Raw genomic sequence first — 27,001 nt, 5'->3', positions numbered from 1 at the left:
AATAAAAAAAATCTCATCTACACCATACCCCATAATGACAAAGTGAAAACAGGTTTTTAGAAATGTTTGCTAAAAAAAACATTGACGTAAGTATTCAGACCCTTTGCTAAGATACTCGAAATTGAGCTCATGTGCATCCTGTTTCTATTGATCATCTTTAAGATGTTACTACAACTTGGAGTCCATCTGTGGTAAATTCAATTGAATGGACATGATTTGGAAAGGCACACACCTGTCTATAACGTCCCACTGTTGACAATGCATGTCAGAGCAAAAACCAAGCCATGAGGTTGAAGGAATTGTCCGTAGAGATCCGAGAAAGGATTTTGTCGATACACAGATCTGGGGAAGGGTAGCATTGGAGGTCCCCAAGAACAAAGTGGCCTCCATCGTTCTTAAATGGAATAAGTTTGGAACCACCAAGACTCTTCCTAGAGCTGGCCGCCCAGCTAAACTGAGCAATCGGGGGAGAAGGGCCTTGATCAGAGAGGTGACAAAGAACCCGATTGTCGCTCTGTCAGAGCTCCAGAGTTCCTCTGTGGAGATGGGAGAACCTTCCAGAAAGACAACCTTGTCTGCAGCACTCCACCAATCAGGTCTTTATGGTAGAGTGGCCAGACAGAAGCAGCCACTCAGTAAAAAGGCACAAGACAGCCCGCTTGGAGTTTGCCAAAAGGCACCTAAAGGACTCAGACCATGAGAAACAAGATTCTCTGGTCTGATGAAACCAAGATTGAACTCTTTGGCCTGAATGCCAAGCGTCACGTCTGGAGGAAACCTGGCACCATCCCTACGGTGAAGCACGGTCGTGGCAGCCTCATGCTGTGGGGATGTTTTTTAGCGGCAGGGACTGCGAGACTAGTCAGGATCGAGGGAAAGATGAACGGAGCAAAGAGAGAGCCTTGATGAAAACCTGCTCCAGAGTGCTCAGGACCTCAGACTGGACCTCAAACAAGACAAGAACCCTAAGCACACTTTTGTAAATGTGATATTTACATTTTGTATTTTTTATAAATTTGCAAAAACATACACACCTTTTTTTGCTTTGTCATTATGGGGTATTGTGTAGGGATTGATGAGGGGGGAAAAACTACTTAATACATTTTAGAATAAGGCAGTAACAAAAATGTGGAAAAAGTAAAGGGTTCTGAATACTTTCCAAATGCACTGTAGGTTAGGTCTAGTTGTCTCCCTCTCTCATTATTTAAGCATGTCAAAGTTTGGTTGAGATTTTCTATTTGTTGCAGTCAGGCAGACTAAAAATGTTTGATGGATCAGGCAAATTTGAAAACGCATACATTTCCATGAACTCGGTGGGTCTTTGGTGTAGCCTAGTTCAAAGTGACATTTGCACCATTGTGCCACTATGTGGTGCCATTTTGTTAGAAAATTCAATACCACAATCATACACACCAGATAAAGATTCAACAGTACGTTTTATTACTTTTTCAAACAGCAAAGTAAAAAATAAAACTGAAAAGTACAATATGTATTACCATTATACTGTCGTACTCAACCAGTTCTATCCATTTTCAATGGATAATCCCCTTATCGAGACCATCAACAATACACCACAACCTAATCCACAAGAAAAAAAAAAAATCTCAATTTCGAAGAACATTATTTTACGGCATTTTATACACAATAAACAATGAATGATCAATACAGAGTACAAGATATCTTGCATGCCTCCAAGTAACTGGAGAAGTAAAGAGAAATGTTGGTTATAGGCAGCTGCTGCTCCTTGAAGAGCATTGAACAACAAAGTCAGCATACCTCACTTTCGTTCTCTTCCACCCTCTAAAATAGTTAAGCACAGAGAAAATACTATTTAATAAATAAAACTTTGAATCTATCTTTACAGCATAATTTCAAAATGAACATTTCAGGAATATAACAAACTTTGATTCTAGAAAATTCTCAACATCAGCAAAATAAACAAAAGGTGTGATATATCATGTTTTTGGTTTTGGAAACGCTCACATTCAGTTTTAACACGTTTTTGAACATTCTCCAGCTCTCTCTCAGCCAATGACGTGTGACTACTTGTGGGGGCGAAAGGCACCAATGACGTTAACGACAGGACAGCGAGCACAGCCCGTTGTCAAAGGGACATCATAAGTAGCAGGGGGGATTGGTATAGTTTTCAGACAGCCTCTGTTACGTTCACAAAACCTTGTGCAAATAAAGCTAAAAACAATACTCCCTGAAGGAGGAGAGCAGACAGAATCATGATAAAGATGTAGAAGTACACTGGAACAAAAAAATAAGCTTAAAAGACTGATATTCAAACCATTTGTGTGCTCATGGCTGAGACCATGATCATGTCCAGAAACAATCCTTAACCATAGAGGTTAGGGGCTGAGACCATGACCCTGTCCAGAAACAATCCTTAACCATAGAGGTTAGGGGTTGAGACCATGATCCTGTCCAGAAACAATCCTTAACCATAGAGGTTAGGGGCTGAGACCATGACCCTGTCCAGAAACAATCCTTAACCATAGAGGTTAGGGGCTGAGACCATGACCCTGTCCAGAAACAATCCTTAACCATAGAGGTTAGGGGCTGAGACCATGACCCTGTCCAGAAACAATCCTTAACCATAGAGGTTAGGGGCTGAGACCATGACCCTGTCCAGAAACAATCCTTAACCATAGAGGTTAGGGGCTGAGACCATGACCCTGTCCAGAAACAATCCTTAACCATAGAGGTTAGGGGTTGAGACCATGACCCTGTCCAGAAACAATCCTTAACCATAGAGGTTAGGGGCTGAGACCATGACCCTGTCCAGAAACAATTCTTAACCATAGAGGTTAGGGGTTGAGACCATGACCCTGTCCAGAAACAATCCTTAACCATAGAGGTTAGGGGCTGAGACCATGACCCTGTCCAGAAACAATCCTTAACCATAGAGGTTAGGGGTTGAGACCATGACCCTGTCCAGAAACAATCCTTAACCATAGAGGTTAGGGGTTGAGACCATGACCCTGTCCAGAAACAATCCTTAACCATAGAGGTTAGGGGTTGAGACCATGACCCTGTCCGGAAACAATCCTTAACCATAGAGGTTAGGGGCTGAGACCATGACCCTGTCCAGAAACAATCCTTAACCATAGAGGTTAGGGGTTGAGACCATGACCCTGTCCAGAAACAATCCTTAACCATAGAGGTTAGGGGCTGAGACCATGATCCTGTCCAGAAACAATCCTTAACCATAGAGGTTAGGGGTTGAGACCATGACCCTGTCCAGAAACAATCCTTAACCATAGAGGTTAGGGGTTGAGACCATGACCCTGTCCAGAAACAATCCTTAACCATAGAGGTTAGGGGCTGAGACCATGACCCTGTCCAGAAACAATCCTTAACCATAGAGGTTAGGGGTTGAGACCATGACCCTGTCCAGAAACAATCCTTAGCACCTAACTTCTATGCCAGTGGTTTTCAACTGGTGTGCCTTGAGGAACTTGAAACTTTCCCCTAATCTTATTTAAAAAATAATAATTAAACACTCATAAACATTTCAAGTCCGGTGCGCTCAGGCTGTTACATTTGTATCATCTGAGGGTTGCGCATCACGAGCAAAATCATTTGCATCATTTTTAAAAAACTTTGCCTGTGACTGAGAAACACTAGCACAGGCAAGTCTGATTAGGCTTAGCTGTTCCACAGCCTCTGCCATAGAAAAATATGGGGAGCATGACTGTCGGTGGTTGCATCTTTACAATGCAGAAAAAACAATAATCTCTAACCAAAACGGCTCAAAACTAATGACCTATTTCCCCAGAGCTTTAAATTTCTAGCACGGAGTCACGAGACATTCTTGGGTATACACAAATAAACCCTATTTATCTATAAGAAAAACATTTGTCACAGAAAATAGGGTGAAATGGGGGTCATTTCCACTAAAATCAATTAATAGGGACATTTTAGGTGTGCCACAGAATTTGTCTCACATCAAGGTATGCCCCGGTTCAGAAAAGGTTGGGAACCACTGCTCAAGGTAGACACTTGGTGTAGACAGGACAACATGGTGGTAGCTCCGCCATTCTCTCTGATAGGCTAGGTGGAATATTAGCCACATTGCTCACACCCATCCACTCCTTTCAAGTCTACACAAGTGCCTAGAGCAGGGGTGTCAAACATACGGCCCGCGGGCCGGAACCGGCCCCCAAGGAGGTTCGATCAGGCCCGCAGGATAATTTGAAAGTGGAAAAAATGCATAAAAGACATGGAATTAATATTTTTAATTCGCTGCAATTCATGGATTATCCGCTAAGGGGCGCACTCTTTCCATCAGAGTAGAAGACAAGCCGCATCACTGAGACAGACTGAAAACAGCAGACGGTATCAATGCGCCATCTGCTGCTTGTTTCGACGTTGTTAATACCTTGGTCTCTACCTCTCCGCTACACCCTCATTAGCCAAAATGTCGTTATCCAAACGGAGAAAAGTAGATAAGGAGTGTAGAATTTTCAAAGAAAAATGGACCACGTCCTATTTATTTACAGAGATGCACGGAAAACCTTCGTGCTTGGTGTGTTTGCAACAAGTTTCGGTATTGAAGGAATATAATATTCGACGCCACTACGAGACTCATCACAGCGAAAAATATGACGGCTTGCAAGGACAACTGAGAAGAGATAAGATTAACGAATTGCTGGCGGGTCTGAGGAAACAGCAGTCAACTTTCATCCAGAGCCGAGAAGTCAGTGAAGCAGCGGTAAAAGCCAGCTACCTAATTGCTAGCGAAATAGCATTATTTTGGTTATTTATAGCAGATTATGGTATAATTTTAATGGTCCGGCCCACTTGACATCTCCCTAGGCCGTATGTGGCCCACGATGCGAAATGAGTTTGACACCCCTGGCCTAGAGGATAGGGACTACAGGTTGTTTCTGGATGGGGCCCATAGTCAGGTGATGCTGGAAGATCCAGAGGTAAAAGGACAGGGGTGTGCACAATCTGGAGAAAAGGGAGGCACAACCCAGTTATAGTAAAGTGATCCCTGGTTGGTCAGCCCGAGTAAGTCACCCATGTGACCACCTCCCCCATCACAGAAAATGACCCATTAGGACCCTGGTAAGCCGGAGTGTCACACTTCTACTAAACCACCCATCCCAACAATTAGATCCCTCTTTCTCAGCTCGCTCCTCTTCCTGAGTCAACTTCCTCTCACAGCAGCGTCATGGCAGGTCAGTCACGTACAGCTTGTAGCGACTGCCATGGATGTCACTCTGCCTCTCCTTCCTCAGCATCCTCGGGTCCAGCTTCAGTCTCTACCTTCACTACTGGCTCAGACTCTGCCACGGCCTCAGCATTCCCCACCTCAGCCTCTGTCTCGGTTTCAACCTTAATCTCCACCACCACCTCTGCTTCATCCTCTGCCATCCCCACCTCAGCCTCGGTTTCAGCCATAACCTCCACCTCAGCCTCTACCTCGGTTTCAGCCTTAACCCACACCACCTCTACCATCACCACCCCAGCCTCAGTTTCAGCCTTAACCTCTACTTCCTCTGCCTTGGTTTCAGCCTTAATCTCCACCTCAGCCTCCATCTCTGCCTCAGTTTCACCCTTAACCTCCACTACCTCGGTCTTGATTTCTGCTTCCACCACCACCTCAGCCTCAGTCTTACCTTCCACCTCTGCTTCAGCTTCCACCACCACCTCAGCATCAGCTTCCACTAGAGCTTCTACCTCAGTCGCTGGTTCAGCCACCACTACCTCTACCAATGTTTCTGGTGGTTCCTCAGTCTCTGGTGGTGCCTCTGCTTCGGCCTCTTCCTGTAGTTCTGTATCTGCTGCTACCTCTACCTCTGGCTCTGCCTCTACTAACATCTCTGGTGGTGCCTCTGCTTCGGCCTCTTCCTGTAGTTCTGTATCTGCTGCTACCTCTACCTCTGGTTCTGCCTCTACTAACGTTGCTGGTGGTGCCTCTGCTTCTGGTTGTGGTTGGCTGTTCTTCCTGCAGATACCTGGAGAGAGAGAGAATGATTGGGTTAGCATGGAAGTGTTTCAGAGGCTCTTGTCAATGCTCATGCAGATGCATTCATTTACATTTACATTTAAGTCATTTAGCAGACGCTCTTATCCAGAGCGACTTACAAATTGGTGCATTCACCTTATGATATCCAGTGGAACAACCACTTTACAATAGTGCATCTAACTCTTTTAAGGGGGGGGGGGGGTTAGAAGGATTACTTTATCCTATCCTAGGTATTCCTTAAAGAGGTGGGGTTTCAGGTGTCTCCGGAAGGTGGTGATTGACTCCGCTGACCTGGCGTCGTGAGGGAGTTTGTTCCACCATTGGGGTGCCAGAGCAGCGAACAGTTTTGACTGGGCTGAGCGGGAACTGTACTTCCTCAGAGGTAGGGAGGCGAGCAGGCCAGAGGTGGATGAACGCAGTGCCCATTCAGAGATGTGTGCATGACCAGTTCGCAGTGGAAATCTATTTTCGTTGCTCTCATTAAGTGTAATTAGCTGCATACCCATGCTAAATTAAAACATGGGTGTTCCCTGAGTAATGCAATTAGATAAGATACATCTCAATTAAGCAGGAGGCTAAATCTATTTGCCGTAATTGGTGGGGAGCTCTCATCATGTCTACCCAAATCAAAATCTTAGTGATTATAATTTTGCTGCAGCTCAGGAAAGACCTACTGTTGGATTGTTGATGGCATCTCTGTGTGTACCTCTTTAAAATGGCTCATGCAATTGTCTTAGCGCAGAGATGTGAGGTTTTGCCTTGCTGTTGAATACCATGTACACACACGTTATACTTAAGCAATAAGGCCCGAGGAGGTGTGTTATATGGCCAATATACCACAGTTAAGGGCTGTTCTTATGCACGGCGCAATGTGGAGTGCCTAGATACAGCCCTTAGATGTGGTATTATGGCCATATACCACAAACACCAATGGTGCCTTATTCCTATTATAAACTAATGTAATTAGAGCAGTAAAAATACATGTTTTGTCATACCCGTGGTATATGGTCTGTTATACCATGGCATTGTTGAATACTTGTTTCTGTTTGCCTTAAACGGCATTCTAGCGTGTGAATCATCTCCCTATAACGCACAGTGTATTTGCACGGTAGAATTCAATGGCCATAGTTCATTCTTACATGTTCTACGCTTGAGCTTCTTTTGAAAGCAAGTCAAATTGAAAACATGATTGGCATTGTTGAATTGTATTTTCATAATGGCAAGCTAGGATAGATGGTTTGGTTAGCTAAACTAGCAAGTCTGTTTGTTTGTTTGTTACCTATAGCTATCTAGTAAACTTCCAAGCTACTACTTCAGTGAATGTTGAAAATGTCTATTGGCAAATTAACACCTTTCTAGGGTCAAATGTGTTCAATTATAGCCATGGTATAAAAGGGATAAACAACTTGGCGCTCTATACGTTCTCTCGAATATAATTCAAATCCGTGGTGGGTCAGTTCCACTCCGCTAGCGCGTCGTGGAACACACCTATGTCATTCATATTTTTTTTAACATAGAACACATAACCCTTCGGCTGGCAGCCAATCAGCATTCTGGGCTCGAACCACCCAGTTTATAGTTCCCAACATTAAACCCAACACATTGTGCGTGTTAATATTAACCACACTTCCCCAAGCAGATCATTAATATGCAGTGTTCTAGATATAGAGCGGCAGCAGTCCAAACTACACCTGCACAACTCCCTCATCTCTGACAGGCTGAAAACAGGGGGTTGTGTGTATTAGGGGACGCAACAGGACATTTGTTTCATGTTTTGCAATAGAAAATGAGCATTTCTTATTGAACAAATTCAGGTGTTGTGGCTTTTCTGACAAAGTTTGCTCAGAAAAGTTCTGCGGGCAGACTTCAAATACAGATCTTAATAGGAGAAGTATGTAGAGAGAGAATTCTGCTGTGTGGTAGATTCTACACCTCAGCAACATAGGATGTTACTTCTTGCCATTCGAGATGAATCACAATGTTTACTGATACAGCTCTCCAAATAATACCAAGGACCAAATAAAACTAGCTTAAATATTAACATGAACATAACGACACCAGCTAAACGAACTCAAGGTGTAGAGTCTGTGTAAAGGCAGAAATGTTTTGACAATCTGATTAAGTGTGCCAGGCAAGTTTTTAAAGAAAATGACTATTTGAACCCATGTCCGGATGGTTGTAGCAGGGGGGAATGTGTTGACATGTAGAGATGAGTCTCTCTGATGGATAGAGGCTGGGATCAGACAGTGGGGCTGGAGGGAAAGAGGGATGGAGGAGAGCAGGAAAAGAGGGATGGAGGAAATGTGCGAAAGAGGGATGAGGAGGAGGGAAAGAGGGATGAGGAGAGGAGGGAATGAGAGATGGAGGGGAAGTAGTAGAAAAGCGATCCATCAGGGAGGGGAAGAAGTAGAAAAGCGATCCATCAGGGAGGGGAAGTAGTAGAAAAGCAATCCATCAGGGAGGGGAAGTAGTAGAAAAGCAATCCATCAGGGAGGAGACAGAACAGAAAGAGAGGAGAGGGTGGGGCATGGAGAGATAAATGGTAGGACCTGCTACTCGGTCATCACTCAGCCTTCATGACATGGGCACGAAAACACACACACTAAAGGAACATTCTCACTCATGCTAGAACACATTTGTACACAGCACAAAAACAGACACACGCTTAACCACAAGCTTGATTATGTGTGAGCAAGCAAACCCTGTGTATTCCATGTAGCATGGTCACCCTCATCAGTACCTTCCCCCAGCATGTTCCAATACCCCAGAGAGAAACCACAGTCACATCCTACAGCCTACCGCCTCAGTCAACCCAGACTAGACCTGGGTTAAGCACATAAGTCAAATACTTACACATTTGAGGTGCACTTGATATGGCTTGGGAGTGTTGAGACAATTCCAAAGGTTCCATTGTACCAGGTAAACCAAATCAAGTGCAGCTCAAGTACATGAAAGCATTCAACATAGAGCACGTATATGACCCAGGGCCAACTCAGACTAGCCCGAGCCACACCGTCCCATGCCATATCATACCATGCCGGTTTACAGTGGCCTTAATTTTGTCGTCTATTGTTGGGGGTGAGAGGTATTGTTGGGGGTGGAGACAGGACAGTACAGGGTGGAGATTTTATTTTATTTCTATTAGGAGAAACGCTGGGCGTTTATACCTGCAGGGGTGAGCACCAGGGCCTGCAGGATGTCCGACAGGGACACGATGCCCACGATCCGGGCATTCTCATCCACCACAACCAGCCTGTGGACCTGGGGACCAGAGTAGCAGGAAAATTAAAAAGGAGGAGAGGATAAAGGTTAGCAGAGAAAAGAGGAGAGGGTGCTATATTATATCTGAGACTGTGACAGGAGACGGTGCTATATTATATCTGAGACTGTGACAGGAGACGGTGCTATATTAGATCTGAGAATGTGACAGGAGACGGTGCTATATTAGATCTGAGACTGTGACAGGAGACGGTGCTATATTATATCTGAGACTGTGACAGGAGACGGTGCTATATTATATCTGAGACTGACAGGAGACGGTGCTATATTATATCTGAGACTGTGACAGGAGACGGTGCTATATTATATCTGAGACTGTGACAGGAGACGGTGCTATATTATATCTGAGACTGTGACAGGAGACGGTGCTATATTATATCTGAGACTGTGACAGGAGACGGTGCTATATTATATCTGAGACTGTGACAGGAGACGGTGCTATATTATATCTGAGACTGCGACAGGAGACGGTGCTATATTATATCTGAGACTGTGACAGGAGACGGTGCTATATTATATCTGAGACTGTGACAGGAGACGGTGCTATATTATATCTGAGACTGTGACAGGAGACGGTGCTATATTATATCTGAGACTGTGACAGGAGACGGTGCTATATTATATCTGAGACTGTGACAGGAGACGGTGCTATATTATATCTGAGACTGTGACAGGAGACGGTGCTATATTATATCTGAGACTGTGACAGGAGACGGTGCTATATTATATCTGAGACTGTGACAGGAGACGGTGCTATATTATATTTGAGACTGTGACAGGAGAGGGTTTTGAAGGTCTGGTGTGTGTGTGTGTGTGTGTGTGTGTGTGTGTGTGTGTGTGTGTGTGTGTGTGTGTGTCTCGAGCCGGTTGCAGTCACCTCTGCTTTGACTATCCTGTTCACGATGGTCTCCAGTGTCTCGAGCCGGTTGCACTTCATGACGCCCTCAAAGTACTGTGAGCGATGCCTCAGAGCCTGGGTCACCGTGATGTCCAGGTTATTGTAGGTCTTCTCAGCAGCAAGGTTCTACACACAGTAAAGACAAACAACTACTCGGTCCATCTCTGAACGTTCACTTATGATAAGAAATATTCACCAACATTGAATTAGTCAACTTTTTAAACAGGTGTTTGATGAAGTATTTTATGAAATATTTAGGAAAGGGATACTTTTTTTTTTTAAAGAAAGAAAATGGTTACTTACAATGACATCAAACTTGGAATAGATATCCACTACTTTTCCTGAAAAGTGCAAAACCAAAGAGATTCACAATCCGACTAAAACCATACAATCGACACTTACACAAATGACTGATTGGCTGAAAGAAATTGATAATAGTCAGCTTGTGGAAACTTTTGTTAGACTTCAATGCAGCTTTTGACATTATCGATCATCATCATTATCGAAAAACTTGTATTATGGCTTTATATCCCCTGCTACATCGTGGATGGAGAGTTACCTGTCTAACAGAACACAGAGGGTGTTCTTTAATGGAGGCCTCTCCAACATGATCCAGATAGGGAATGCCAGACTCTATGGCAGTTGTCTAGGCCCCTTTTTTCAATCTTTACTAATGACCTGGCACTGAGTAAAGCCTTTGTGTCTATGTATGCTGATGACTCAACATTAGCTACCCCAGCAATTGAAATCCCCGCAACACTTATAGCTGCAGTCCGTTTCAGAATGGGTGGCTAGTAATAAACTAGTACTAAATATTTCAAAAACTAAAAAGCACTGTATTTGGGAAAAACCATTCCCTAAACCTCAACAAAATGTTGTAATGAATAATGTGGAGCAAGTGGAAGAGACTAAACTGCTTGGAGTAACCCTGGATGTAAACTGTAATGGTCAAAACATATTGATGCAACGGTAGCTAAGATGGGGAGAAGTCTGTCCATAATAAAGCACTGCTCTGCTTTCTTGATATTGCCATCAACAAAACAAGTCCTACAGGGCCTAGTTTCGTCGCACCTGGACTACTGCCCAGTCATGTGGTCAAGTGCCACAAATTACAGTTTGCCCTGAACAGAGCAGCACGGCTGGCCCAACTTCTTATGGCTACAGGGGCAGTATTGAGTAGCTTGGATGAAAGGTGCCCAGAGTAAACGGCCTGCTCCTCAGTCCCAGTTACTAATATATGCATATTATTATTAGTATTGGATAGAAAACTCTCTGAAGTTTCTAACACTGTTTGAATTATGTCTGTGAGTATAACAGAACTCATATGGCAGGCAAAAACCTGAGAAAAAATCCAAACAGGAAGTGAGAATTCTGAGGCTGGTCGATGTTAAACTCATCGCCTATTCAATTCCCTGTAATATATGGATCTGTTTGCACTTCCTACGACTTCCTCTAGATGTCAAGAGTCGGTAGAACGTTGAATGAAGTTTATACTGTGTTGTGGGGCCGGATGAGAGGGGAATGAGTCAGTGGTCTGGCAGATTGCCAGTTCCTGGTCACGCGCATTCCTCATGATATCGCCTTGCGTTCCATAACTTCTACAGACAGAAGGAATGCTCCGGTTGGAACGTTATTGGATATATATGATGACAACATCCTGAAGATTGATTCTCTACTTAGTTTGACCAGTTTATTCAACTTGTAATATAACTTTTTGAAGTTCGTCCGACGTTTGCCTGCATCTGCGCGAGTGTTTGGACACGTGTACTACACATGCTAGCAAAAGTAGCTACTTGGACATAAGTAATGGACATTATCGAACAAACAACGATTTATTGTGGAACTAGGATTCCTGGGAGTGCATTCTGATGAAGATGATCAAAGGGAATATTTATGATGTAATTTCGTATTTCTGCTGACTCCAACATGGCGGAGAAATGTTGTTAAATCTGAGCGCCGTCTCAGATTATTGCATGGTGTGCAATAATCTTTTTTTAAATATTTTTTTAAAATATTATTATTATTATTTTTTTTTTTTTAAATCTGACGGTTGCATTAAGAACAAGTGTATCTTTAATTCTATGTAAAACATGTATCTTTCATCAAAGTTTATGATGAGTATTTCTGTTAATTGACGTGGCTCTCTGCAATTTCTCCGGATATTTTGGAGGCATTTCTGAACATGGCGCCAATGTAAACCAAGATTTGTGGATATAAATATGCACATTATTGAACAAAACATAAATGTATTGTGTAACATGATGTCCTATGAGTGTCATCTGATGAAGATCATCAAAGGTTAGTGATTCATTTTATCTCTATTTCTGCTTTTTGTGACTACTATCTTTCGCTGGAAAAATGGCTGTGCTTATTGTGGTTTGGTGTGACCTAACATAATCGTTTGTAGTGCTTTCGCTGAAAAGCATATTTGAAATCGGACACTTTGGTGAGATTAACAACAGGATTACCTTTCAAATGGTATAAGACACATGTATGTCTGAGGAATTTTAATTATGAGATTTGTTGTTTTGAATTTGGCGCCCTGCACTTTCACTGGCTGTTGTCATATCATCCCGTTACCGGGATTGCAGCCATAAGAAGTTAAATGTACATGGAGAGCTAACATCAGTGGCATGCATTTCAATCTCTCCTGGTTCAAAGTAGATGAGAGATTGAATGCATCACTACATGTCTTTGAGAGGTATTGACATGTTGAAAGCATCGAGCAGTCTGTTCAAATGACTAGCTCACAGCTTAGAGACCCATGTCTACCCCACAAGACATTCCACCAGGGGTCTCTTCAGTCCCCAAGTCCAGAACACACTCCAGGAAACACACAGTACTACATAGAGCCATGACTACATGGAACTCTATTCCACATCAAGTAACTCATGCAAGCAGTAAAATCGGATAATAACTAAACCTTATGGAACAACGCGGACTGTGAAGAGACACACACACTCCATACAAACGCACATTGTAATATTGATGTATGGTGGTATTATAAATGTTGTATTGTCGATATGTCATGGTGTAATAATGTTATATGATGTACTGTTTTATATGTAATCTAAGTGCCTTAATGTGTTTGGACACCAGGAAGAGTAGCTGCTGTCTTGGCAGGGGATCTCTAATAAATACAAAATACACCACCACACGTCTCCTCAGCCTGAAGCACACACACACCTGACTCGTCCACCACTGGCAGTGCGGACACCCTCCGGTCCACAAAGATGTTGAGGGCCTTGATGATGGGTGTGTTGGGGTGGATGAAGGCGATGTTGTGGTAGGTCCCGATGGTTAGTTCCTCCAAAGTCTGCTTCATAAAGGCAGGCTTGGGCATCTCGCACACCTGCCACATGTTCATAAGGGAGGAAACATTTGGAAATTCTTAAAAACATTGACTGAAACCAGGCAGAACTACCAATGAGAAACACTTTTCGAAATGTAAACGTTTTTTGTTGTTGTGTGACCTAATAAACATGAGATAGGATAGATGGGACAAAGCACTTAGGACTAAACTGGTTTCACCTCCATTTGACTGTCTAATGTAGTGTCAGCAGTCTTTTCATCAGTCTACCTGTCCCATTTTTGATATTGTCCATGTCTGTCTGACCTTCTTGCATGCCCTGCTCATATTACCATGAATGTCTGCCGGTCTATTTTTCAGTCCGTCTGTGTCATATTCTCTATGTCTGTCTGTCGGTCTTGTATTATGTCTGTCTATACCTGTGTGTGTGCAATCACCTGGTCTATCACTTCCTTAGTGCGGCAGGTAGCCTAGCAATTAAGAGTGTTAGGTCAGTAACCAAAAGGTCACTGGTTCGAATCCCCGAGCCGGCAAGGTGGGGGGGAAAAAATCTGCCATTCTGCCCTTGAGCAAGGCAATTAACCCCCAAACACGGCACACACATTTCAGTTGAATGCATTCAGTTGTGCAACTGAATAGGTATCCCCTTTCTCCTAACCCGCGACAGACGGATGTCCTTCTGTCAAGTAGGTTCACATTTCCTAACGTCTTTCCTGTGGTCTACTTTATTATGCAGAGATACATTTCACACTCCCTTCTACAGGTCAGACACCTTCACCTTCACCTAGACAAGACTGCTTCTCTAGCCAGCAGCCTGCTACAGTACTACCTTAACACAACCAATTCATTAATTTAAACAACATAATGTAAATAATTAACTCTCGAACCGATTGAATGAATATAAAATCATTTCCTGAATTAGTGGATTTGAAACTGGTAACTGCGTTATATAGTCACACCATATCATTAGACTTGAGGTCATCCAGGCAAAATCAGATGGTTTCTTTTTATTGAACCTTTATTTAAATAGGCAAGTCAGTCAGATAGAATGAACCACGTGTCAAACTCATTCCACGGAGGGCCTAGTGTCTGCGGGTTTTCCTTCCTCCCTTGACCCTGACTGATGAATTAAGGTCAGTAATTAGTAAGGAACTCCCCTCACCTGGTCGTCTAGGTCTTAATTGAAAGGAAAAACCAGCAGACACTAAGGCCCTCCACGGAATGAGTTAGACACCCCTGGATTAAACTAATCCTCTACTGAATCAGATAAGACCAGCCTCTCTAGGCTCCATCCTTTCATCATCCTACCTTTGTAGGTGTCCTCCTTAATTTCCTTCTCTCATCCCATCTTTCCCCTCTTCCAGAGTGTATGTTACCTTCAATTCTACAGAGATCCAACAAGGGGCAGCATACTCTTAAATTCCCACCCACCGTGTGTTATTCCTTTAAGAGAGCCCATGCTTCACACATCCAGTTTGACTTACGAAGAGCTGGAGGAACTTGAGGATCCTCTTGTGCGTGAGGATATAAAGCGCGTTGCCGCTGACTGGGTCAATGACGGGCAGCCGGTGGATCTTGTTCTTGATGAGCGAGTACACCGCGTCGAATATGCTGGGAGAGGGAGATCAATAGAAGATTAGGTTAAAATAACACAGACAACCTGTCTTTGCCAATAAAGCACTCGAGACCGAGGGTGTTGATACACTGACTCTCTCTCTCTCTCCATCAATCGTCTCCATCTTTAAAACAGCACGTCGTGGTCGAGTCTCCAGAAAAACAGGTTCACAGTCCAGGCTACCTTTTTAAGTACTGCATTGGCTAGGAGGCTTTCGTAAAACCTGTTTCAGAACATTTGCTTCTGCTTGGAGAGAAATGCTACAGTACCTAACGGAGGCGCCATAAAACACTAAGTGGACCTTATTCAGCAAAAGGCTCAAGCAAATTGACCAGATGATGTGCAAACACAAAGTATCCATGCATGTTAAACCAGGAACCACACAGGAAGTCATCAGAAACAAGGGGCTAACTAGGAAGGTAAACAGATCTGCGCTCTATCCCAGTTTCTCTCCTTCACAGACTCAAACCAAATACTCTATCAGAAAGCAAAACCATGAAGACAGCGGAATCAGTTTTTAAGCAATTCAATGATACTGGTGTTCTCCCAAAAGGAGGCAGAAACCAAACCAGAGGCATGTTAACCTGGGATGATGCCGTAGTCGAGTGCCCTAGGTGGTATTTTAAGCAGAGGTTCTTTTTTAGATTCTGGCCCGTACGGCTTTTCACGGGATGGACCTTGAATTATTCAGTGTGAAGAAAATAAACAATGGGAAAGGCTGTCGCAGAGCAGGGGAAAAAATGACAAAAATACGAGGGGAAAGTACCAGACCTTTCCCCAGAAATCTAGGGAACGTACGGCATACTTGAAACTCCACCTGGGAGAGCGTACTGACAATAAATGACTATACCTATAAATTCTAACTGAGTGAGGAAGCCAGGCTAATTATAGTGTTTATGACCATAGAAATACACTTCAAATGATGTGTATGACTATGATGTAGAAAAAACGAGTAGACAAATTAGATTTATCAATCAACTAGGAGTTGAATATGGACCGTTAGTATAATGGACTGATTAAACTCAACGCAAGTCCCTCAGTGTAATGATGAGCCAAGCAAAGTTAATCATGAACGGATCATTACTATCCTGTTCATGGATCTGCAGGTTCATTTCCCCATCATAAATGTTTTATTTGAACTTCAAATATAAAATAAAGACAAATATGAAATGCAGGTGACATGTATAAGAAATGTGGAACAGTCTCACCTTGCATCAGGTGATATGTTCACTAACGGCTTAAAGGTTTCTTGTAGGTAGAGCTCTATAGGACAGAAAAATAACAAAAAGCACCAACAAACTATCAAATCAATTTCTTTATAATATGTTGAACGACTGATAAAAAGGGTTGTTTTGAAACTGGAAATCTGCCGGAAAGTTCCCATACCTCTCCATGTTTCAATCTGATGTTCCTCCAGCTCGTATATTTGTACCTATAAGACAGAACGTTCAACAATTAGTGATATTTAACATGCTTTCCATGATTCGCACACAGCATTACATTTATAATGTTTGGTTTTTTATAAGCGTTTGTTAGAATTAGTAACGTAATAAATGTATATATTTTTATATCACAGCAATTCTCAGAAGAAAAATATGTAAGCACTGGCATCATGAAAAATAAAACAGGTGGGAAAGTACCAGAATTTGGCACCGCTATCTCCAAGTTATCTCTCAGTCTCAGCTAATGACAGAGGCACTAACTATTTCCTCATCAATATGCATTAGTCTGATATGGAAGGTTCCCTAGAGGGTCTCAAATCAGGTCCACCTCAACACTCTCTGACGTAAGACAAGACAGTTATGAGAACCGCTGCTAATGAATAACAGCAGCAAAGAAAGGAAGGGGGAGGGAGATGAGAGCAGTAGATCCTCAATGACTTCATTACAAAAACAAAGGCCATTTCTATGGTACCCACAGCTACATTGAGCCCATTAGGCGAATATGAACAGCGGGGGATTTGCTCGGTAATGCGTGTCATTTTTTTCTTTAGAATGGTGGTGTGACAGACTAGCGAGGTGGATGGAGGATAGACAAAATGGCCATTGAGCTCTATCAGCTCTTGAAGTACCCTTAGGCAGACAGAGTAGAGGGTCAAAGACCGAAGGCCTTTTCTGTTCTTCTGTAAAACAACAGCTACATCACATTCACAATAACAAAATTACTGATCCAGGACTGTGTGTGCGTGTGTGTGCGCGCGTACGGGTAAGCTTGACCACAAACTCACTCAAAAAGTCCACAAACAAATGAAAGGCCATTGGGCAGCCCACTCGTCAGTCAGTCCAGACTAGAGGAACAGTGACTCATCTTGGAGTAAGTTTGGAAAATACAGGCAAAACCTGGGAATTTTGGGAAAGCTACCAGAATTTGGCAACACTCTCTCAGTGATCTCTGTCTTAGCCAATAACAGAGGCACTGACTATTTCCTCATGAATATGATATGGAAGGATTGACAAACGCTTCACTGCATTGGTTGTTCATTAGGATGACCACACACTGTCGCCGTCACTTGGCCTAACAAATACCAATGAGTATTGGGACGTGGAAGATCCAAAGAGGGCCTAGCCTCACTAGCTGGGCTTTCTATAATGTGTGTAATATGCAGGAGTGACACGGACACAGAAACTCCCTACTCTCACCACTGACAACACTTCCATTGAGTCAAATTACATTATGAATGACACATTTTATTTTTTACTTACTATGTCAAATGTACTTTCCAGCTGAAATATCATTGGTCATTGTTTGTAACAGTTTTGCTGCTATTTTGACCAGGCCTCTCTTGAAAAAAATATAATACTGGACTCTGCCGTTATTAAGCTTTAGCTGTACTGGGGAGGACTCCTGGAAAACAGCTACATGGAAGTGGTTCTCATTACACAACATAGCTGAGCAATGCAGGCTATTTACACTACAGCCTACTGTAGTCAGCTGGCTGGCACATCTGCTGTGGTGAGTGTGAGGGAGTTCAGTGTGTGTGTGTGTGTGTTATACTTGACTAAAATCAGTGTGGGTGAGCTGGTGTGAGAGACAGTAAAGCGCCAGTGAGAGTGTGTGTGTGTGTGTGTGTGTGTGTGTGTGTGTGTGTGTGTGTGTGTGTGTGTGTGTGTGTGTGTGTGTGTGTGTGTGTGTGTGTGTGTGTGTGTGTGTGTGTGTGTGAGAGAGTACACACAGGGTAAATGTGTGTAAGCCCTGGGTCAGAACAGAGAGACCGTACTGCAGAACCACCATCTTCTCATGACCTGATGATTAATGATGATGTCTCTCTCCACTCTGCCTGTAAAGCTCCATGACACAGTGCCTGAGATGGAGGTGTTGTTAAAGCTCCCAGCCTCCCAACACAGCACTACTGTCCAGTCAGTTAATGTCGTTGGCTGTGGTGACAATAGGAAGCCGAAGCCGTACAGTTAAACCACAGTCGTGTTCAGTAGTATGGACTGAAACAGGGAGGAACTAGCTGGACATGCTCAATGAGAAAACACTCCTTTTGGTTTCCTGTTGCAAAATATTTGTACATTATTTCCATTGCCCTAATGAACATGACCCAGAAGTCCTTGGGATCTGTATGATAAGGGGTCACGTACCATGGGAGACTTGTAGTATCTGTGGAGGATGTTGATGAAGTCTGTGATGGTTAACATTCCTGAAGAGAGAGCGAGAAAAAGGAGTGGTCTTGTTAATTGCAGTAATTATTCACATTGCACAGGTGTTGGATTTGTCCAAGCACACACACTCACTGGTACTGACAGAGGGAGACAGAGGAGAGAAGATGAGAGGAGAAGCAGAGGGAGGTACAGGTAGAACAGAAGGGCAATGTGTGAGATAGGGAGAGGATAGGGAAAAAGAGAGGATAGGGAGTGGAGAAGATAGGGAGGGGATAGTGAGAAAGAGGATAGAGGGTGTAGAGGATGGGGAGGGGAGAAGATAGAGAGGGGATAGTGAGAAAGAGGATAGAGGGTGTAGAGGATGGGGAGGGGAGGAGATAGGGAGGGGGTAGTGAGAAAGAGGATAGAGGGTGTAGAGGATGGGGAGGGGAGAAGATAGGGAGGGGATAGTGAGAAAGAGGATAGAGGGTGTAGAGGATGGGGAGGGGAGAAGATAGGGAGGGGATAGTGAGAAAGAGGATAGAGGGTGTAGAGGATGGGGAGGGGAGAAGATAGGGAGGGGATAGTGAGAAAGAGGATAGAGGGTGTAGAGGATGGGGAGGGGAGAAGATAGGGAGGGGATAGTGAGAAAGAGGATAGAGGGTGTAGAGGATGGGGAGGGGAGAAGATAGGGAGGGGATAGTGAGAAAGAGGATAGAGGGTGTAGAGGATGGGGAGGGGAGAAGATAGGGAGGGGATAGTGAGAAAGAGGATAGAGGGTGTAGAGGATGGGGAGGGGAGAAGATAGGGAGGGGATAGTGAGAAAGAGGATAGAGGGTGTAGAGGATGGGGAGGGGAGAAGATAGGGAGGGGATAGTGAGAAAGAGGATAGAGGGTGTAGAGGATGGGGAGGGGAGAAGATAGGGAGGGGATAGTGAGAAAGAGGATAGAGGGTGTAGAGGATGGGGAGGGGAGAAGATAGGGAGGGGATAGTGAGAAAGAGGATAGAGGGTGTAGAGGATGGGGAGGGGAGAAGATAGGGAGGGGATAGTGAGAAAGAGGATAGAGGGTGTAGAGGATGGGGAGGGGATAGTGAGAGGGAGAGTGGAATAGATGGCCCTATTTCTGGGACATCCTCTCCACATACACATCTCATTGAGGTCAGTACAGCCTAGGGGTGAGAGAACAGTGGAGTGGAACAGAGGGCTAGATTCTTAGTAAAGCCCATCTGTGCGTGTCATACAAACGTTTTCTCTCTCTCTGTTACGGGATTTTTGTGTTTAATGACTAAAATATGTATACATTTGACTTAGACGTTACTGTATGAATGAAACTTATTATAATCATAATTCTGAGTGTAATATGTTCCTTATTAGAAAGAATGGAGTTATCTTCAGACAGGCTGGAATGCTGTGTTCCTTACAGGACATTCTGTCTCTACCCAGGGAGGGGAAAGACCTTGAGTTGGTTGTAGATAGTTTAACAGGTGGCAGACAGTAATGAGGACTCGAACTGTATTGCCATTGTATCCGAGAGGAGGTTGGACATTAAAACCTATGACATCATCTTTGTTATACAGTGGGGAGAACAAGTATTTGATACACTGCCGATTTTGCAGGTTTTCCTACTTACAAAGCATGTAGAGGTCTGTCATTTTTATCATAGGTACACTTCAACTGTGAGAGACGGAATCTAAAACAAAAATCCCGAAAATCACATTGTATGATTTTTAAGTAATTAATTAGCATTTTATTGCATGACATAAGTATTTGATACATCAGAAAAGCAGAACTTAATATTTGGTACTGAATCCTTTGTTTGCAATTACAGAGATCATACGTTTCCTGTAGTTCTTGACCAGGTTTGCACACACTGCAGCAGGGATTTTGGCCCACTCCTCCATACAGACCTTCTCCAGATCCTTCAGGTTTCGGGGCTGTCGCTGGGCAATACGGACTTTCAGCTCCCTCCAAAGATTTTCTATTGGGTTCAGGTCTGGAGACTGGCTAGGCCACTCCAGGACCTTGAGATACTTCTTACGGAGCCACTCCTTAGTTGCCCTGGCTGTGTGTTTCGGGTCGTTGTCATGCTGGAAGACCCAGCCACAACCCATCATCAATGCTCTTACTGAGGGAAGGAGGTTGTTGGCTAAGATCTCGCAATACATGGCCCCATCCATCCTCCCCTCAATACGGTGCAGTCGTCCTGTCCCCTTTGCAGAAAAGCATCCCCAAAGAATGATGTTTCCACCTCCATGCTTCACGGTTGGGATGGTGTTCTTGGGGTTGTACTCATCCTTCTTCTTCCTCCAAACACGGCGAGTGGAGTTTAGACCAAAAAGCTCTATTTTTGAATCATCAGACCACATGACCTTCTCCCATTCCTCCTCTGGATCATCCAGATGGTCATTGGCAAACTTCAGACGGGCCTGGACATGCGCCTGCTTGAGCAGGGGGACCTTGCGTGCGCTGCAGGATTTTAATCCATGACGGCGTAGTGTGTTACTAATGGTTTTCTTTGAGACTGTGGTCCCAGCTCTCTTCAAGTCATTGACCAGGTCCTGCCGTGTAGTTCTGGGCTGATCCCTCACCTTCCTCATGATCATTGATGCCCCACGAGGTGAGATCTTGCATGGAGCCCCAGACCGAGGGTGATTGACCATCATCTTGAACTTCTTCTATTTTCTTCTATTTTCTAATAATTGCGCCAACAGTTGTTGCCTTCTCACCAAGCTGCTTGCCTATTGTCCTGTAGCCCATCCCAGCCTTGTGCAGGTCTACAATTTTATCCTTGATGTCCTTACACAGCTCTCTGGTCTTGGCCATTGTGGAGAGGTTGGAGTCTGTTTGATTGAGTGTGTGGACAGGTGTCTTTTATACAGGTAACGAGTTCAAACAGGTGCAGTTAATACAGGTAATGAGTGGAGAACAGGAGGGCTTCTTAAAGAAAAACTAACAGGTCTGTGAGAGCCGGAATTCTTACTGGTTGGTAGGTGATCAAATACTTATGTCATGCAATAAAATGCAAATTAATTACTTAAAAATCATACAATGTGATTTTCTGGATTTTTGTTTTAGATTCCGTTTCTCAAAGTTGAAGTGTACCTATGATAAAAATTACAGACCTCTACATGCTTTGTAAGTAGGAAAGCCTGCAAAATCGGCAGTGTATCAAATACTTGTTCTCCCCACTGTATAACCTGATGTAAAATGTATTATGATCAGTACTCTCGAGAATAAACGCTATTGATTGATTGATTTTAAGACTGGTTTTCTGTCCATTTGGCTGATAATTATCTTACAAATTCTTATTTATGGGCAGAATGTTTTAATTGAATTGGTTGATAAACATAGGAATGAAATTCCTTTAACACTCTCCCACTCTCAGTTGAGTGGACTTGATTTATGTATGTGAGGCTGCAGGGAGACATCAGGCTCTACACTCACATCCTAGTGATACAGCCAGGACAGTTGCGCAATATGGATGTCCCCTAACCATAGGTGGGCTCATAGCGATATTGGTCAATGTATCCTTGATTCAATTGTTGAAAAACATATAGACCAATACGGTAAGAATATAATATTGAGTCAATTTCTGCCATCTCAAATTAGCACGAGTGAATGGTAGCCCATGACCATGGCTCATTATAAATCATCTGCCTGTCTGTTCTCAGAGCCGGCTACAGAGGAGAGAACAGTATTTATATCCGTCTCCATGACGCTGGCCCAGATACAAGGAGAGGAGACGAGAGGAGGCCGCCTCTTGAGGGGAAGAGATGGAAGGAGAGAGGGTGGAGTTGTCAAAATGGAGGGCAGAGAAAGCTGACGGAAAGGATGGAGAGAGAGAGGATGGATAGAGCAGAGATAGAAAAAGGGGAGGGGGTTGAGGAGAGGGAGGTACAGTGCAAAGACTGAAGCATTAGTAAGACATGGGTAGAAGTGAGGGAGAGCACAAAGGAGAGGGGGTTTCTAAGGACGAGGGGAATGGGGGAAAAAAGAGAAGAGGCAATGATTATATTAGGGGGGAGGGTATTATGGATGTGGCTAGCCATGATGTAAGAGTGATCCAACAGATTTAGGCTAGAGAGATTCCTGTGTTACATAATATTCAGTGCATCTCCTGGATGTACAGTAAGTGTGTGACTTATTTCAATATGTGTGTGAACACAGGCCACCAGTGCCCTCCCGCAGTGGAAAGTGAAATCGATGGACAGTGTTCCCTGTGCTGTGCCCTCCTGCACAAGTCTTCAACTGTACTGTCCGTGTTCCTTAAAAAAGACTGACTGAGTTCCCGTCAGTGCTCCTTAAACAGACTGGTAAGTCACAGGAACCCAGTGCTGCTGTGGGAGGGAACAGGCCGGCCCAACAGGACCTCTTTGTGAAGGAACACGACTGGCATAACAGGTTTTAAAAAACCCAAGGAGGCAGGGCACTGTTGCAGAGGTCCCCTCTATGGCAGGGACACACACATTTTATAATTTGCACAGACTATATCATTTGATCTACTTTCCTCATCACCTCTCAGTTTCTATACCTCCCCTCCTTTATAGTTGTGATACCCTCATCTTTATCCCAGTCTGACCATTTCTCCCTAATAACTTGATTTGGTTCCATTCTGTTCACTATGTATGGAAAATAATACAGTAACATTCGACTGCAAAGAAAAATATTTTTTTCCACTTACCGACAAAGTTCTGCTTCTTTGTCTCCCATAGTGGGGCTGCCCGCACCCCGTTGGCAACCAAGGCGAAGAAGGCCTTTTTTACCTACAGGCGAGAACACACAAATGTTTTTTACAAGACTTTTTAAACATGTATTTTATAAATGTAGGTGGAATAGAGCAGCATTATCCACCACTTCCCATCCCCCTCTGCCTCCCAAGCTCCCAGTTGAGGGGTCAGACAACACAGCATCTCCCCCCTAAAGAGTGTGTTTCTGGGCAGGGCAGGGTTTCATCACACCTCCCTGGCTGTGTCAGTTAGCACCCGCTGCTTCCTCCCCATTACCACTAGCCACTGTGTGGTTAGATGTCTGTTAACTGGGGGCAGGTATACAGTACTGTGGTCTTTCATCACAAAAAAAGAATGCTGCTGTGTGTGGTTCTGGTGGTTTGACTTTTGTTCCCTGTAAACAACAGGCAGTGGAAACAATTCTCCTCACTCAGAACAAATAAGCATCCATCTTTCCATCTACTTTCATTATGAGAATAATGCCCCCTGGGCCCAGTTTTTCAAAAGTATCTGGATTTCGCCTATCAGATTGGATTAAATGCATAGAAATATAATAAATAGAACAGACTTGAATGGGGGACTCCCATTCTATTCCTTTGCATTAATCCAATCAGATAGGCGAAAATCCAGACAGCTAACTTTTGAAAAACTGGGTCTTGGACATTCCAGTTTGGTGGGATGATAAGATTGTTTTCATACCAAGACTCTAGTTCAGATCTCCGTATCTCTAAGCCAGAGTCACATCTACCTGACTGACTGGATACATACTGTACCATGACTCCATTCACCTCAGCTGGGGGTAAAATAACTATGTAAAGTCGTAAGGGGCTTGTGTAGACATGCTGAACATATACCGTTTCCTCATTAGAATTCATTGTGAACAGCTCTCCCTGGGAAGCAGGTATCTGGTAATATCGTAATCCTACTGATATATCATTGTACTGCACCTCCCAAGATACTAAATGACTTAAAACCATGACACCGCAAAGGGAAACCACAGATGATATCCCCCTACAAAGACAAATGCATGGTCGTCTCTCAAATTGAATGCCTCACAGCCTTTTTAAAATTCATATCCAATGCTAATGGTCTGGGAATGAACACACAAGCATGCTATTAAACCCCATTGTCTCCAGGCACTGTAAAACATTAATGAGAGCATCCATTTTTCTTTTGGCATTTGTGAAAGAGTAATCTTAAGAAGATTAAAGTTTAATGAGGCCGTGTAGCCATAATGAGAAGGTTTCTTTAGGCTTCACATGGAAACTTTAATCTTCCATTGGGGTCAGCCTCAGTCCGTTTTCTGTTCTGGGCTGCTGGTCTGGACAAGCACTCAATGAAAGATTGGGAATCGGATAAGCAACTACTACCAGTCAAAACGTGGATGTGATCAAAGCTATAGGGCTGACCTATTTTCCAATCGTTAAAACAAGTATATTCCAGTAAGCGGGAGGGACGACCCATTTTCCTATCTTCGTTGCCTCATCCACGTGCCAAATGCATTCCCTATAAAGAGAAATAACCCCCTCATTGACTGCAGAGAGTTCCTGCTAAACCCTCTGTAAAACTTGACATATATATAAGAGAACTACACAAGCTAAAAGACTACACAGAACTGACCTGTCTTGACAAGAAAGGGTTTTAAGAATGAAGGGGGAGTCGTTCAACTAATGCTGTCTGTGCCTCACACTGTCTGGGGCACAAGGTAGGGGGCGGACCAGGCGGGGGACCAGTTCGTCTTACTGTGTGCCTGATACCACCTGCTCCTTGATCAGAGAGCTGGCTGTCCTGAAGGAGGAATTGGGAACCATGGACCAGAAACTAGGCGCTGTGGAGACCAGGCTACAAGCCAGCGTGAGCCAGGTGGAAGAAGTGAAAAGTATGAACAAAGCTCAGGAAGAAGAACTGAAGACATTAAAGAAGGACTTAGCAGCTAGTCAGCCAAAGGTGGCCTTCTCTGCAGCTCTAAGAACGTATGGTTCTGGGAACATCGGACCCTTCCCCACTGACATACCCTTACAGTACAAAAGAGTCTTCTCCAACGTCGGCAGTGGATACAACCCTGCTACAGTTGTCTTCACAGCCATGGTCAAAGGAGTGTATTACGGTCCCGTGTGGCTCAGTTGGTAGAGCATGGCGCTTGCAACGCCAGGGTTGTGGGTTCATTCCCCACGGGGGGACCAGGATGAATATGTATGAACTTTCCAATTTGTAAGTCGCTCTGGATAAGAGCGTCTGCTAAATGACTTAAATGTAAATGTACTTCTGCTACACCGTGTTCTACCAGGGAAACGCCAATGCTACCGTGTCTTTACGGAAGAACGGACAGCTGCTGGTGTCCTCATAAGACGTTGGGTCTGGACCGGCACGAGACAGAGCTCCCAGGGGAGCTGGGCGTAGACACTAACATGGAAGTCTTTGATGATGGCGGAAACTACAACACCTCCAGTGGGTTTTTATTCTTTCCCATGTAATATCAGTAACACGTTTACAGTTCATTTGGCTGTACATATCAGAAGAGATTTTGGAAAAATACATCACAACAGTGTGGAAGTAAAACAAAATAAAACATTTACAAAAATAAAAAGTAGCGCACTGATTAAACTGTGATGATGAGAGATGACCAGGTCTACTAGACAAATATATTTATTGCATTCTTGTGACCTGCGCACTGGTCAAAGGTCACTGTCTGCTGTAATAGTTGTGGTTTGATGTTTAATGAAGAGCAGGTTCAAGCTGTTTGACTGAGGTGTTGGTTGTTGTTCTTCTCCATTGTTGTGACTGCAGCCGTTTCATTAAAGCCTTCTCACTGCTTCCTTGTTTTCACTGACATCATCTCTGTAGACTGACATCTCTGTAGACTGACATCTCTGTAGACTGAAGTGTAGTGTGGTCTAACCATGGATGGATGAGACCTCCAAGAGACATGGTGGATAAGAGATAACACTTATCTGGATTAAAATGTAGAGCTTTTTAATTGCAGATGTCTATCAAGTCACAAGGTCAGACAAAAGCTATTTTTCTAGCTGGTGCTTTTGAAGATAAAACAGTGGGAGAGATTGCGAGGGGTTTTAAAGTGTGACAAGCTTCAAGAGAGAGGAACAGAAAGACTTTTACAAAGAGGATATCATAATAGTATATTCTGGCCTGAGGAGAAAGTCGCCAGATAATTTTTGTGCTGCAGTTAAATACTGCGTAGAGACATTTGTATCACTTTCCAAACCAAGACCATAACGGAGTTTACATGTTTAACAAAGCAGATCAATTAGTAACCAGAGACATAGTATCATGGCTCAAGCCATGACGCAATTGCATTTGAAGTTAGTAGTCGATAAAACACAAAAAAAGGTTTCCTATTGACCACCTGTGTTGATGGAACATTATCAGTAGGCGGGACTACAGAACAATGTTCTGTGACTGTCAGAAGTCTTTGTACAATAGATGTTCAATAGACGGTGCACTTACCTGCAGAGTAGTGTCAAAAACCACCAGCTTAGAGCTGGTAGGAACAATGTCGTAGCACTTGTGTGACTTCATAAAGCGCATGTAGATATCACTTTCGGATTCTTCAAAAGCTGTAAGTAAAGCACATATATGCACAAG

The 27,001-nt window shown here is 43.7% G+C and overlaps 1 protein-coding gene across 3 annotated transcripts in view; it reads right to left on the bottom strand.

Moving 5' to 3' along the window:
• Window positions 1–1,417: 1,417 nt before the first annotated feature.
• Window positions 1,418–27,001, bottom strand: part of LOC139531707 (5'-AMP-activated protein kinase subunit gamma-2-like) — a 105,769-nt gene continuing 80,185 nt past the window's right edge. For all 3 annotated transcript variants that reach the window (XM_071328406.1, XM_071328407.1, XM_071328408.1), the window contains 12 exons: window positions 26,864–26,973; window positions 23,353–23,434; window positions 18,670–18,728; window positions 16,472–16,517; window positions 16,294–16,348; window positions 14,955–15,081; window positions 13,347–13,512; window positions 10,464–10,501; window positions 10,140–10,286; window positions 9,151–9,244; window positions 4,869–5,972; window positions 1,418–4,121 (listed from right to left, as the gene is read on the bottom strand). In XM_071328406.1, coding sequence (XP_071184507.1) covers window positions 5,230–5,972; window positions 9,151–9,244; window positions 10,140–10,286; window positions 10,464–10,501; window positions 13,347–13,512; window positions 14,955–15,081; window positions 16,294–16,348; window positions 16,472–16,517; window positions 18,670–18,728; window positions 23,353–23,434; window positions 26,864–26,973 — 1,667 coding nt within the window. In that variant the 3' untranslated portion in view covers window positions 1,418–4,121; window positions 4,869–5,229. The remainder of the gene's footprint in view (window positions 4,122–4,868; window positions 5,973–9,150; window positions 9,245–10,139; window positions 10,287–10,463; window positions 10,502–13,346; window positions 13,513–14,954; window positions 15,082–16,293; window positions 16,349–16,471; window positions 16,518–18,669; window positions 18,729–23,352; window positions 23,435–26,863; window positions 26,974–27,001) is intronic.

This window comes from Salvelinus alpinus, chromosome 10 (genome assembly GCF_045679555.1).
Source record: "Salvelinus alpinus chromosome 10, SLU_Salpinus.1, whole genome shotgun sequence".
NCBI lineage: Eukaryota > Metazoa > Chordata > Actinopteri > Salmoniformes > Salmonidae > Salvelinus > Salvelinus alpinus.
The sequence above is the reverse complement of the archived record's forward strand: the minus strand, read 5'-3'. Positions and strand labels throughout refer to the sequence as shown.